The 14,360-nt window shown below is 41.6% G+C and overlaps 1 protein-coding gene across 6 annotated transcripts in view; it reads left to right on the plus strand.

Moving 5' to 3' along the window:
* Nucleotides 1-14,360, plus strand: part of ppp1r12c (protein phosphatase 1 regulatory subunit 12C) — a 47,820-nt gene that overhangs the window by 10,610 nt on the left and 22,850 nt on the right. For all 6 annotated transcript variants that reach the window (XM_008118470.3, XM_062957868.1, XM_008118471.3 and 3 more), the window contains exons 2-6: nucleotides 7,052-7,182; nucleotides 8,848-8,966; nucleotides 9,566-9,725; nucleotides 10,972-11,116; nucleotides 12,866-12,940. In XM_008118470.3, coding sequence (XP_008116677.1) covers nucleotides 7,052-7,182; nucleotides 8,848-8,966; nucleotides 9,566-9,725; nucleotides 10,972-11,116; nucleotides 12,866-12,940 — 630 coding nt within the window. The remainder of the gene's footprint in view (nucleotides 1-7,051; nucleotides 7,183-8,847; nucleotides 8,967-9,565; nucleotides 9,726-10,971; nucleotides 11,117-12,865; nucleotides 12,941-14,360) is intronic.

Raw genomic sequence — 14,360 nt, forward strand, 5'->3', positions numbered from 1 at the left:
GCCCGCAGGTTCATTGGAATACGCAAGCCCCCTCACCATGTCAAGGTGACAATCCATCGAGGGGGAGTCTCTTCTAATTATACCATTATATGTGTGATGCCTCCATTGCTAGAAGAGTGAGTTTGAAAACCTTAGTAGATCATATTGGGTCTGCAAGGCTACTCCAGGGAACAAATATGGGTACATTACTTATATTAGTTACATAATATTTGAGAACAGGTCAAATAGGTTTAGTTAAATTGCTTGACATTGTTTTCTGGAAAGAACTGAGTCCTGGTTTCCATCCGACTCCCTGATTGCCTTAAACTCCACTCATTTCTTAGACTATCCTCCTTGTGTACTGTTCCCAAAGTAACCGGGTGTTTGTCATCTCTACCAGGTTGCCCCTCTGGCTTTTAGCCATGGCAGAATTTAGAATGGCCAACAAAACAACATGTTTTGTGGATGGCAGAGAGCATGTTACAGTGTGAGGCCTGTTTGTGGAAAGTTTTCCACTGGATTCTGGGAGGAAAAGAGAGCCTGGGAGTTGGCTGTGGGACCAGTTTCCAAGGTGTAGCCAAAAATAGTAGGAGAGACGTGGGACTTCAATATTATGATTGGTTTATTTGCTTGTGTTACATAACGTCTGGGTCAAGATAGGGTCAAACCTTGGCCAAAGATACCAAGGTCCTAAGGATTTCCTTAGACACATATGATAAACAATGTGACTTTAATTGAATCTACTTACAGTGTTTGTGTGTTGGGTTAGGACCGTGGGAGACAAGGGTCTGATCCCTACTCAGTTGTGGAAACCAACTGGATGACTTTGGGCAAGTCCTACAATTGCAGACTTAGAGGAAGGCAATGCGAAATCCCTTCTGAATAAATTTTGCCAAGAAAACCCTGTGATAGGTTCACCTTAGAAAATCAGAAAACTATTTGAATTCACACTACCACAAAAAAGCTGTTGAGGATGCTTCTAGTTCTCTTGGGCATAAATCCATACTTGGAAGCAAGGGGATTCGTTCCCTATTAATACTTACATTATAAGGCATAAAGGTAAGGTTTCCCCATATAATTAACTAGAGAAAGGTGGCAAGGCAGCCCTATTTAAGAATGCAAGCAAGATAATCAGAACACATAATCCTTACATTTTGTGTCACAAACAACTTTTTGTCATGGGAATAAATGTATATTTAGAAAGTACAAACTTTGGAACAGGCAAGTGCCTGTGCCCAAAAAACTCCCAAGCCCAAATTCTGCCACTGATTCCCATAGCACATACCTTCTAAATATACTCAGTTTCCCTGACGAAAGCTGGTTTTTCAGGTGGGGAGGAGCTGATCCCGAGACCAGAGGCTTGGGGCATGACTGTGGCAAGTGGGGGGCCCTCTCTCCATGTCTCCTTGCCCTCTGAGGTTCCAGTGAAGATGCATAGCTGGGAAGGCAGAACAGAGCTCAGACCCTTGAGTTAATTTGGAAAAGCCAAGCCTAACAAGGAGAAGTGTGGTGCTTTTGCTCTGTGCTCAGTCCAGGAATGTTTCTGAGGAGTTTCATCTGCTCTTGTTTGTGGAAAATGAAATCTTTGCATTCCAGGGCGAAGCTATTAATATCAACACTCAGCTGGTTGAATGAAACAGCCGGCATCTTTCTTCATACCCTTTCCCCTCTGGCCACACCCAACATGGAGGCTGAGAGACCCAACAAGGTCTTTAGAGAACCTTGCCTTGCTCTCCAATTGAGTCTATCTGATCATGGGCCCAGGAAAAATGGGAAGAGATCCAACTCCCATCTTCTTTCTTTAAGGAATCCAATCTCATATCCAGTAAGAATATATAATAGTCCACCAAAACTCAGCCAGAAAATGCAGTGATTTCTTGTATTCATTTTGGGATTTCCTAAAAATCTAGCATACAGGTTTAGCAGATCTAACCTGCTAGCCTTCTGTTGTCTTACCAGGCACCCAAGCTTTCCTTGCCTGCTCCCCTTCCTGACGCACTCATTGTTAATTAACCAGTCTGATTTCCGATGGAGAGCAGCCAGAATATCAGTGGATCACATGTATGACTTCGATCTGAGACATCCAGGTTCAATCACAGCTTAGCCATTAAACTGACTTAATCAATCTCACTTAAAACAGTCAGTGTCCCTCCATCCAGCCTATCTCTGGATTTTTCCAAGGAGGAAAGCAGGGCAGGGGAAAAAAAACTAAAACTGCCCCCAGTTATTTGAAGGAAGGAGAGCTTAAGTTATTCCTTCTTGGGAATGCAATAACTCTAATTCAAGACTGCATCACAGCAACAAGACTGTATGTTTTCAGGATTACTGCACAGATGCAAAAGGAAAAGAGATTTGAATCCTTAAGTATAGAATCATAGACTTGTGCATGGAAGGAACTCAACATTCCCCAATAGTTATGGAGACAACCTTTTGCCCTTACCATGATTTGGTGACAGTATCATATATTACACATTACCAGCTAAATATGTTCCAAATTTTCATAATTCTATTGGACACATAAATTCTACTTTTCTTGGTTCAGAATTCTATAGCATTTTGTGTAGTGTGGACTATACAATTTTGTTTTGTGGTAACATGCTTGCTTAGCGTTTGCGGCATATAAATGCCAAGAGATTTAGCTCATTGCACATGGCAGGACTGAGACTTTACTGCCCTGGAGAAAGTTTGAGAAATGTGACACTTTGAAAACAACATATTAGAAGATGTGATGTGGTGTATATATTTCTGTGAATTAAATCACACTAGCAGATGCAGACAGAATTGGGACAGAAGGGAGTCGCAGAGTATTAAAGCACATATTATGTGTGCAGATCCATTTTCAAGTTAAAGGGATCAAGAATGGCAATGATCTTTCCCCAGGGTCCTGGAGAGCTGTTGCTAATCAAGAGTAGAAAGTATGTTGTAGTTTGTTAGATACTGAGCTGGAACCAAAAAATCCAAATTCAGGTCAGAGTGAGAGAAGAAACTCACATTGGGCCAGTGAGTTTGACTGTTTTTTTTAGCTTGACTGCTGCCACAGAGTTGTTGAGAGTTTGGGTTAATAGCCATATAAGTTCATAGAGGGAGAGGCAGGTTCGAAATGCGACAGATAAAATAGAAAATACAGGGTTTATGGAACTGATCTAAAGCATGTCCTGATGATCTGATTGACCTCTACATTACCCAGGTAGTCTTTTCTCTCTGATACTTTTCTTAGGAGTCCCTAGGAGATCTGGAAATCAGACCTCTCAGTTTCCCTTTGCTCACTTGGAGTTTCTTCTTTGAAGAGAACAGAAAGTAGCCCCAAATTTTTATTCCAAATGTGCTCAGTACAACACACCCACGTTACTGTCACTTGTTCCTGAACCAGTTTTATTCTGCATGGTCTCTTTGACTGCAATTCCAAAGGCTGTTATTAAAGCCAGATGAAATCTAGCAGAAGCTGCTGCCTTCAGTCTGATGTCTTTTGTGCTAGAAGCAGAGAAGTAGCACAGCTGCATATTCTTGGCACGGGAAGGGACATCAAAGGGTTTCTGGCCCGAATCCTCTCCCTTCCCACCCACTCCATGCTAGGGCTTGATAGAAAGTGCAGGTCTCCTGTGATTATGATGTATCTAGCTCATGGAAAATCTTGCAGTGCATCTGTTCAGTATAGAGTGGCAGGAGAATGTCTTTAGGAATCTTAGCTTGTTTGCTTAAAACAGGTTATTCCTTTGCGTCTTGGTGGATGTAAATCACTCGCACTTGATATAACAGCAAATCATAGTTTGATTAGAAACCCATGTGTCTATTTTCTCTCTCCTTACATTACTTTCTGGCACAACCCATAATATTTAACTCTGAACTGAGACTGGGCAACTTGGACAATTCGAGGGGGGGGGGATGTGCAAACTAAATGCCCTCCCACCAAATAATTGAAATAAAACCAGAAGTCTACTACTGTATTCGAACTGTTGAAATTAAACAGTGCAGGGGCCTTTGCAGTCTGTTAAAAGGGTGGAGTAGCACTCCTGAGAGCTTCCAGGGAAGTAACTCACTCAAATGGGGCAATTGAAGATCTCCTCCATCTATAGACCCCACAGTAGCTTCCATTAGAAAGCAGCTCATCTTAACATCATGTCTGAATCAAGTTAAATTGTGATTGATATATGTGAATGAAGAAACTATGGCTGGTGCTTGTCATCTAAACTATGGCTTGCAATCCTGATTTGGAAGGCAGGTAAACCACACTTCGCTGGTTTGGATGTAATTACAAACCACAGTTTGCCTTTTGATTCAAACTTTACAATCTTGTGGGCTGTGCTGCAGCTGAAGCAATGAAGATGGCACTTGAATGTGAGTCTGTGGTTGTTTCCTTATATGGTATGTCCTATTTCTTTTTGCCCCACCCCAAAATGATTTGTGTCCTTTTTAGAGTGCGGCAGAGCCAATGTGTCGTTTGCATCCATGTGATAGGTAACAATTCAACTGTGCAGCTAATGCAAAGTTGTTCAAACATGTCCAGGCAAGTCCGTGTAGCATGGACAGGAAAAATGTACAGTGTGATTCTTGCATCCACAGAACCAATATATACAGTTTCATTTATCTACGATTTCACTTAGAACCTATTATATAACCTACATCTTCTTGTTCATCTGAAAATAATAAGGTTTGCTATTACTCTGCTTTGGTTAGCCCAGAATACTGTGTCTAGTTCTGGGCACCAGTGTTTAAAAGAAATATTGACAAGCTGGAAGGTACCTAGAGGAGAGCAACTAAAATGATCAAAGTTCTCGAGACCATGCCCTATGAGGAGTGTCTTAAAGAACTGGGTATGTTTATCCTGCAGAAGAGAAGGTTAAGAGGAAACATGATAGCCATGTATAAATATGTGAAAGGATATCATAAGGAAGAGGCAGCAGGCTTGCTTTCTTCTGCCCTGGAGATTAGGATTCACAGCAGTGGTTTCAAATTACAGTGTTCCCTCTCTCATCACTGGGGTTAGGTTCCAGTATCACCCGCAATAAGTGAAAATCTGCAAAGTAATATATTTATTTTAATATTTATACATTATTTTAGTAATACACTATTTTAAGTCTTTATCAACCAGTTTTAAGTATTTATCAGCCTCCCATTGCCGCTTGGACTCCTTTTCTCTCCCTTCGGCTTCTCCTTCCTCCCTTCCTTAGGCTGAAAATTGTAATTTTTTATGATTTATAATAGTCTTTTAGAGTTTATTGAAAAACCACGAAACAGCGAATCCGCAAAAAGTGAACCGCGAAGTAGTGAGGGAATACTGTACAGGAAAGGAAAGTCCACCTGAACATTAGGAAGAACTTCCTGACTGTAAGAGCTGATCAGTATTGGAACTCTCTGCCTCGGAGTGTGGTGGAAGCTCCATCTTTGGAGGCCATCTGTCGGGGGTGCTTTCATTGTGCTTTTGCTGCATGTCAGGGGGTTGGACTAGATGGCCCATGTGATCTCTTCCAATTCTATGATCTACAATTCCATTTATTCACCCAAAGCCCAGGAATGTATCCCCTACAGATCCAGGGGTCATACTATATGAGAAACCAGAGCATCACTGGTTCACATCTTGCAAATAATGTAAATTTACTGGATGACCACTTGTTCTCAGGTTCATTCTTGCCACCTCCAGCAGGTATGATCATAGGTCTCATTAACCTTTACAAGAGGAGCAGAAGGATTGCCCTGGGTGATGCATGTAAAGTTCTTTGAAGTCTTGAATACTATATGCAAACACTGCTCTTATCACAGTGATCATCATTGTTATGATTGCTGAGATAAACTGCTTGACTGGGCTGAGTTGGAGTTTGCCTTCAAGTGAGCAGCCAAGTGGCAAACAGCATCTGCTATTTATCTGTTGCCTTCTGCCCCAAGAAACCCAACACATGTTATCCTGTTTCTCTCTCTTGCTCTGGAGATTAAAAGGCACACAGAATGTGCCATGATCACAGAACAGCTTTATTTCCAATAATTGAGGGGGAGAAGGAAATGGTACTTCCGTATGCTTTATTTTTCCATGTAAAAATTGGAAATGAGTTGGGGTATATGAACAGAAGACCTATGTGACCAGCAGTTTTCAGATCTGAGGTCTATCTTTGGCTCAAACATTTTGGAGGCCAGGTCTACTTCATAATTTTAAGCCATATAATTGAATGGTGAAAGTCCTGTTGTTGTAACCCTTGTAATAGTGTACAGTCTACCACATGAATGTCCTTGATACAGGCAACCACGTTTTCATCCTTGTTAAACTGTTTATAAGGATACCTGTACGGTGGGGCCAGAAGCAGCACAATATATTTGCTCCTTGAGGTTGAAGGACAAATTCTGCCACCTTTTTCTCCCTAGTTCAGAGTATCTCCTGATGGTTTCTAAAGAACAGCTTTGCCCTCTTCCCCCCCATATTTTGAAGTTTTCCACCTCTGCTTTAGAGTATCTCATGCCAATATTTTTGGCAGTGCTTGTAGGTTCAGAGGCCAGTGACCTTTGCCATAGGTCATCTTTTCAGATTTCTTTTCCAATGATAGATGTGTGTTCTAGTCTCCATTAAAACCTTTTCTGGCCATTACTTTTGAATCTTTCTATACTGCAGAAATCATTCTGTGGCTTTTCTGATCAGCTTGTTCCTCAGTGGCAATCCTTTTTATTCTCTTAATGTTTACCTCACATTTGGTTTCCTGCCAGGATGTCCCCCCACTCCTATTTTTACACTTTTTGCATTGGCAACTCTTTCGAGGCATCAGCTGTATTGAAAAAACTGCAACTATTACAGAATTTCCAGGGTACTTCAGATTTCTCTCACTGGCACCCTGTAGTTCAGTCCCTATGTGGTTGTGGTATTCCAGTGTTGCTCTTGAGCTCAGGGGTTGCCAGTTTCAATCATTGTCAGCATTGAGTTATATGGAGAAGGCAGTGGCATCTTGGAACATTTATTTCTGGCCCTGGTGAAAGAGGAATGTTAGGTAAGATAAATTATTAGGCACATGCTTCTGGGAACAAAGGAGATGTTGCTTGGACTTAAAAAGAAGAGTTGATGTTTTTTTCAGTATTTTTTTTCCTTTTCTTCCAGGCCTGCATCGATGAGAACATGGAGGTGGTTGAATTTCTGGTGATGAATGGAGCTGATGTGAACCAGGCTGACAATGAGGGCTGGACTCCTTTGCATGTTGCTGCATCCTGCGACTACATCGAAATCGCACAGTGAGTTTGGGATGGTGATGAACTTTCCAAAACAGTGCTAGTTCTTAGATTGGCATTGCATTGGTTTTAGTAATCTACTTCCAATAGAAATATGATTTGCTTGATATTTAGAACAGCAGATCCTTAGGCCAGCCTTGCAGTGCTGCTCATTTAGGAAAGAGAATAGGCAGTCGCCTGTGTCCTCCTCCAGCACCAGGCTAGGGCAGTGATGCCCTTCTAGATATTTTTAGAATCCCTTCAGCCCCTGCTAGCCTGGCCAGTGATGAGGGTTGATGGGTACTACTATATGTCTAGAGTAGGAATGGAAGTCATACAATCCTCTACATCAGTGCTTCTTAAGCTATCTAATGTTGGGGACTAGCAAAGATATTTCCTAATGTGCAAGGGACTGGCACTTGATTCATGTCCTATGTTTCTTAGGAACTAACCGTGGCCTGGCATCCAAGGTTTTGTGGTCCTGCACTAGTCCATGGACCACTGCATTGAATAGAATTGCTCCAGGTGTTGGATTCCAAATCCCAGCAGTCCTAACCAGATTTATATGTAGAGGGCCACAAGGTCCCCATCTCTGCCCTTGATCAAGCTACTGAAGGCTGTAACTATCATGTTGCCTTGGTTTTGCTTGCTGTAGAAATTCTGTAGTGCCCCTGGGAGCTGCTCATATTTTCTATGTTATCTACAAAATGAGAGCCAACTACATACCAGAACATTTAGAAACCAGGTACTTACCTGGGTACTAGGGGGCTTTGCCTGTAGTTTCTCTTCCTTTCTCACCTGAGAGAGTAAATGGCAAGGTTAGCTGCAGTCTTAGTGCCAAGTCCTATTTAATCAGCCACTGGAACGTTGCTGCTTGGGCATTCTCCATTTGAAATCCAGGTATAAGAGGGAATCAGGCAAGGAGAGTTAGCATGGTTTGGGCTGGAGGCCAGACATTTAAGCAGTGCTACAGAGCTTTTCTGGTATTGTTCCAGTCAGACATGGTTTTTCTTTTGCAATGTGGAAGTGCCACAGCAGCGGGATTGTTTGAAGGCTTCAATATGTAGCACAAGGCACAAGAGAGGCTGCGGTAGTTGTAATTGTTCCATGCCATACCTTGAAACAGGTATTGGTAAGAGTAGTGTCTAGTTGATAAGGGCAGATAGAGGTTCAATTTTCAAACCTTTATTTCAGTTATTTTCTGTCCCAAGTCGTCTTTAGCCTTTAGCACTCGTTATTCCTTACCATATGTAAACTCCTATTTTTAGTAGGGTCTATTCAGTAGGAGTCTTCTCCCTGTCCATGCAACATCTCTGGACAATGTAGCCTAAGTGAGTTCTATTCTGTTTATATGGGTGGTCCTGACTACTGATGGGGGCATATATGGAAAGCCAAGGATACCTATAATGAGCTGCATCATCAAGGGACTAGCAGTGCTTTCTCCACACATTCAGTAAAAGGTATTGCAGATTTATTGCATGGGATCAGGAGACAATGTGTCAGCAGAAGTTTCAGCAGTTGGGGATATATGTGGTTGTCCAGAGAAGTTAGCCAAATGAAGTGTGGTGGAAAGCAAGGGATGATAACCCCATTAGGTCTTTGGTCTAACCAAGGATTTCAGAGATGTGAGACCTCATGTTAGGCTTGAGGGACCTGTAGGTCTGACCCTGCCTTCACTTTCTGGTCCAGATATCTCTTGGACCACGGTGCCAACATTGCTGCAGTGAACAGTGACGGGGATGTGCCATTGGACATTGCTGAGGCTGATAACATGGAGGCTTTGTTGCGTTCTGAGATTGGAAAGAGAGGTAAGGAAAAGGGCAGGCTGCTGTTGGTAGTTCATCCTCAAATGTATCTCTATTCATGCCCTATTTTTTTGTAACTCAAAAGCCACAGGGGCTTGTCCAACTGGCTGAGTTGCTTCATTACCCCCCACCCCCACCCTGATACTGGTAATTAAATGGCCCATCATATTCTTTTCAATTATTCCCATAGGAAGAAAAAGGATGACTGCAGAAATATATACAGAGCTGTGTTGAAAGCATAATTAAAAATAGTTGCAAAGTGATTTGATAAATTCCACCACTGTACATATTTGCATATTGTACATAATATATTTTGCAGCTACTTTGAGTAAGATCATGTATGAGTTAACAATGGAATCATAAAATACCAATCTCTTCTTCAGAAAATTCCCATCTTGCACATTTCAGTGGTTTCCTCAAATCTGTGAGGATTACAGAGTTACTTTCAAAGAATGAAAAGGGGTGAATACACCCTGTTGCTAGGATTTCACAGTGTCATTAGAGAAGCTGTATTTAATCTCTGCTGTATTATGTGACTGCAGGTGTTCAGATTTTATACTTTTCTTGTTCCACTCCCCTATGACACCTTCCTCTGCTTTCAGGGGTAGATGTAGAAGTAGCCAAGCGAGAGGAGGAGGAAATCATGCTTCGTGATGCTCGTCAATGGCTGAATGCTGGCAAAATATCTGACGAGTCACACCCCAAAACCGGAGCCACTGCCCTGCATGTGGCAGCTGCCAAAGGCTACATTGAGGTTATGAGGTGAGAGGCAAGGATTGTATCCCCTCATTCTGCTGCTTTCAGGGTGAAGCCTCCTCATTCAACTATTCATAGGGTGGACAGAAAAGCCTGCTCCTTGGTAAATCATTCTATAGAGCAATAATCAAGATCCAACTACGACAAGCCTCTATAATCAATCTAGAGCAGGGTTAACAATTACACAAAAAGTGCATTATAATTTTCAACTTTGAGCTCCCCTTATGGAGGACAGCCCTGAAACTCTGCTGTCAAGTGGCCCCAATGAAACTGGTAGTTCCTTCCAGCTTCAGCTTTTGACTGAATCTCTAGAAGTTTTTGGAGGTTGTTTCCCCAGAGGATTCTGGAAATGACTTTTGACTTTATTTGGATGGCTTTTACAGGGATTTGTGGGGATGGATGGATCTAGACAGCTGCAAAAAGGCCACTGGGAGTTGTATGTAGTCCACACACCACTGTTAACCCCTCTCCTGATGTAGACATTCTGTGCCAGAAGCCAGTTAAACATCTCAGTCTTCAAAATGTCTCACACCTCAGATTCTTATTTGCCTCAGCAGGTTTGAAATTTTGCTTTGCCCAACCCAGGGAAATTGCATCACCTCTTTTATGCATCTTTCTCCAGATGTTTGATGTGTTTGGGGGCTGGTTCCCAGATGCCATCCTTCCTCCAAGCAGAGGCAGGGCTGAGGGAAAAGCGTAGGCCAAGTAATTATCAGTCCCCGCCCTAGCCACCTGTCAGTGCTTTGCAGCAAAAATGAGAATCTCAAAATTCTGCCTCCCAGCTTTTGACTATGTAGACCTCTTTCCCCAAAATGGGACCCAAAAGTTCCAGCAAAATGCACTCTCCACTTCTATGACTTCTTTTGCGTCTTAAAGGTGTTGAAGTCCCAATTCCCCTTCTACTACTTTGACCCTGATAATTCCTGTTCACTGCTCTGAGAATCCCCAGATAGGCTCAAAACATCCATGTGTATGCACACACAAAAGAATTTACAAGACAGTTTTGTCAGAACATATTCCCTATATGCCTCCCAGCCCTTGATACTATAGGAGACCGAGTTCTTTGAACTTGTCCCTTTAGACAGAGTACCTTATTTCCCTTCTAAAACACCCTAGAACACTAGTGAATCTGTTCTAACTCATCAGTGTCTTGTCTTGAAATAGGGTTTTAGTACACTAGTTCATCTTATGGTAAGTCGGGTCCCTTCTCTTGGAAGCAAACAAGTCCTAGGCATCTCATGTTCTCTTACAGGCTGCTCTTACAAGCTGGCTATGAGCCCAATGTGCGGGACAAAGATGGCTGGGCTCCCTTACATGCGGCAGCCCACTGGGGAGTGGAAGAGGCCTGCCGCCTTTTGGCCGAGCACTTTTGTGATATGGAGGCACTCAACAATGTGGTGAGCATGAAAGTGGGGCACAGGTTGGGTGGGAGGCAGCAAAGCCCTGTCATCTTCAGTTGCACTCTGCAGTTCCAATCCCTTGGAATCCTGCTACTCATCTTTGGTGGTTTTCTGGGCTTCATGGTGACCCTTAAATTATGGACTTGTTATTGTATGGGTTCTATATTGTAACCGTGTCCTGATTCCATAATAGGCTTTATAGAGGTAGCAAGAGATAGTTTTAAAACAACAATAATAGTTTTATTAAACACAGTAGAACAGTATGTTAACCTATCATTTTAGGCTTCCCCAAACCATAGTTATTTTCCCTTTCTAACTTGCTGGTTGGTCTCTCCTCAATTTAACTTCTGTCTGTTAAACCCAGCCTTCCAATGCTGCTTCTATCTGTCAAAAACGCTGCCAGTACCAGTTCAGCCCCTGCCTAACATTCACACAGGCATGCTTCTTTTTTACATTCTGTTCACCCTCAAATTTCCGTTCACAGCCTCCCTGAGCCATAATTGACTGCCTTCAAGCCAAATCTACCCAGTGCCTCCTTCATAGAGATCTCCTTGGCCGAGCTTGAGAGAGCCTTTCCATACCTGAGAGCTTGGAGAGGCACTGATAGTCATTGCAGACATACAGGGTGCTATTGATGCATCCACACTGTAGAATTAATGCAGTTTGACACCACTTAGATTGCCATGGCTCAAAACTGAACGCCCTGTAAAACTACAACTTGCATGAATCCATAGCACTGAGCCACAGCAGGCAACATGATTTCAAACTGCATTAAAGTTACAGCATAGATGCACACCAGGTCTCTAAGGCAACTTCATATGTAAATATCATGCTTGGGAGGGGGGAGGTGTGGAAAGACTATGGCTGACAGTCATTTAAAGAAATGTTAATGGCCCAGCCAAGTTATTTTTAGTTGATCAAGTAAGTGATTAAAACTGTATGAATTTGAATTTGACTGAAATGATATTTTAAAAGAAGAGGCATCCTTTGTTTTGAGACAGTGTATTTATATATCTAAGAGACTTTCTTGCCTCATCAAGCTGCTGCCTACCATCTGCGGTTTTTCTGAATGTTAATTTTCATCATTATTTTTACAGTAAAGAAACCTGATGAGGAGCACTTATTTAAACAGCTCTTGAAATAAATTGTTTTGCCTCATTAATTTATTAAAGGTTGCAAACCAAAATCCAAAAGATTTAGGAGATGGGCAGTTTGAAAATTTGAAATCTTTGACCTGTGTCATAAATAGTTGGTGATATCTTCACAATGGTAGCAGGAGGTACAAGCCTGAAAAAAACCCTGGAATAATTTGATGAGGCAAAACAAAGGAAACTATCCTAAAATTACCATAATTTTAAAAATTTTATAGGGAGTGGGTGGTTAATTCCTTGTTTCCTGAACTCCAGATTACAGTATTGTGGTAAAAATAGCTTCCTTGCTTGAAACACAGACAGTCTTCCATTATGCTTAAGTGGTTCATTGTTTCCTTCTTCCAAATGTCAGTTTCTGGAATCTGATGAACTGCAACCTAGTATAAGCAAAAGCAATGAGGGCCAAATAAGTATTTGATATTATTATCTTTGTTGGGTAGGTGATCTTGGAGGTGGGGTAGCTGACCAATCAAAAGGCATCAGGATGAAGCTGCTGTGCCCATTACATTTCCATAGTTTATTACATGGAGCAATGGGATTTTCAAGCAACTCCAGTGGGACCTCTCTCCACCCATCTTATTTTTCTCCACCTTAGGGTCAGCGTCCCTGTGATCTTGCAGATGAAGATACTTTGGCTTTACTTGAGGAGCTGCAACATAAGCAAAATGATGTGAGTAATGTTTTTTCTTATTCATACCAGTTTATGATATGTTTCTGTGTTTATGCTGAAAGCTCCTAGCACCAGGATTCCTTGGATTCAGTGGCTCTGCAGAGGCCTCACATGCAGATTGTAGTTTGTGCTTTGGACAGCTAAAGACAGGAACTTTTCAGCGCTGGTCTTCCATGTGCAGAATTCCAGCTATCCCTGTTTTTGGCATTATTTCTGTAGCTTGTACTCAAACACGGTTGGTGGGGACGAGGGAGCGGGTCTTCTCAGCGGTGGCCCCCTGGCTCTGGAACACCCTCCTCAGGGAACTTAGACTAGCTCCTACACCGCAACACTTTGGGAAAGAGTTAAAAACATGGTTTTTCCAACAGGCATTTGGTAACGTTTAGACAGTAACCAAAACTGATTGCCAATCACTTAGCACTTTATATCTACAGTCTGTGCATTCAACTGGGCAGTAATATTGCTTTCATGGTTCTTTTAACTGATTCTATTTTAATAGAGGTTGTTTTGTCCAATTTATATATCTGGTTTATGTAATGTTAGTATTGTTTTCATGTTGATGTATTTTATTTTATGTATTATGTATTTTATGCATGGCATCTTTGTGTGCTATTTTGGAAGGCGCCCTGAGTCCCTATAGGAGATGGTGACAAGGTATAAATAAAGTATTGTTGTTGTTGTTAATTACTGTACTAAGAAATGATAATTTATTAAGACAATGTTTTAAGAATTTTCCATTTTACTAATCTACTTTTGGCTAGATTTTTGTTCTGAAATGTAGGGTAACACACACACAAACACACACACACACATTTATTTGTGGGATTTCTAACATCAAATAGAAGTAAAATGCCTCTATATTTAGTTAACATTGTACATTGCACAAAAGGGCCTTGTCACATATTTGAGAGAAAGAAGTTTATAGCATAAGCATTCATAGACTGGGGATTCTTCATAAGCTGCAACTGTGCATTAGACTAATATGTCTCATATCTGTGTTTGTCCATCACAAGTTTAATGTGATAATCTTTGGACCAAGAGACCTCCCTTTGTCATTATTCATCGGGACATTTCCATGGTTTGGTGGTTCTTTTGGGAACCTCTTGTCAGAAGAGGTTCAGTGAATACAAGCCAAGGAAAGCACCTTTTCTCCTGAGGAGCTCTAACTTAGAACCAAAGTCCAGGTTTGTTCCCTGGTGCCTAGCTTTGATGTGTTTTAATTGCCAGTTCACTATTCCCTATTTGCTCAGGATTTTAATGATTAGTTGCCATTTACTGCTCTCTGTGGTTTTATTTACAATTACTGCTTTAACCACTCACTGCTTGCCATTCTTTTGTAATGGTGTTTTAATTGGTTCAATCTGAGGGCTGTTATTTCTTTCTAACTAATGACTATAAGCCACCTTGGAAATTTTTAATT

The sequence above is a fragment of the Anolis carolinensis genome, chromosome 6 (genome assembly GCF_035594765.1).
Source record: "Anolis carolinensis isolate JA03-04 chromosome 6, rAnoCar3.1.pri, whole genome shotgun sequence".
NCBI classification, from domain to species: domain Eukaryota; kingdom Metazoa; phylum Chordata; class Lepidosauria; order Squamata; family Dactyloidae; genus Anolis; species Anolis carolinensis.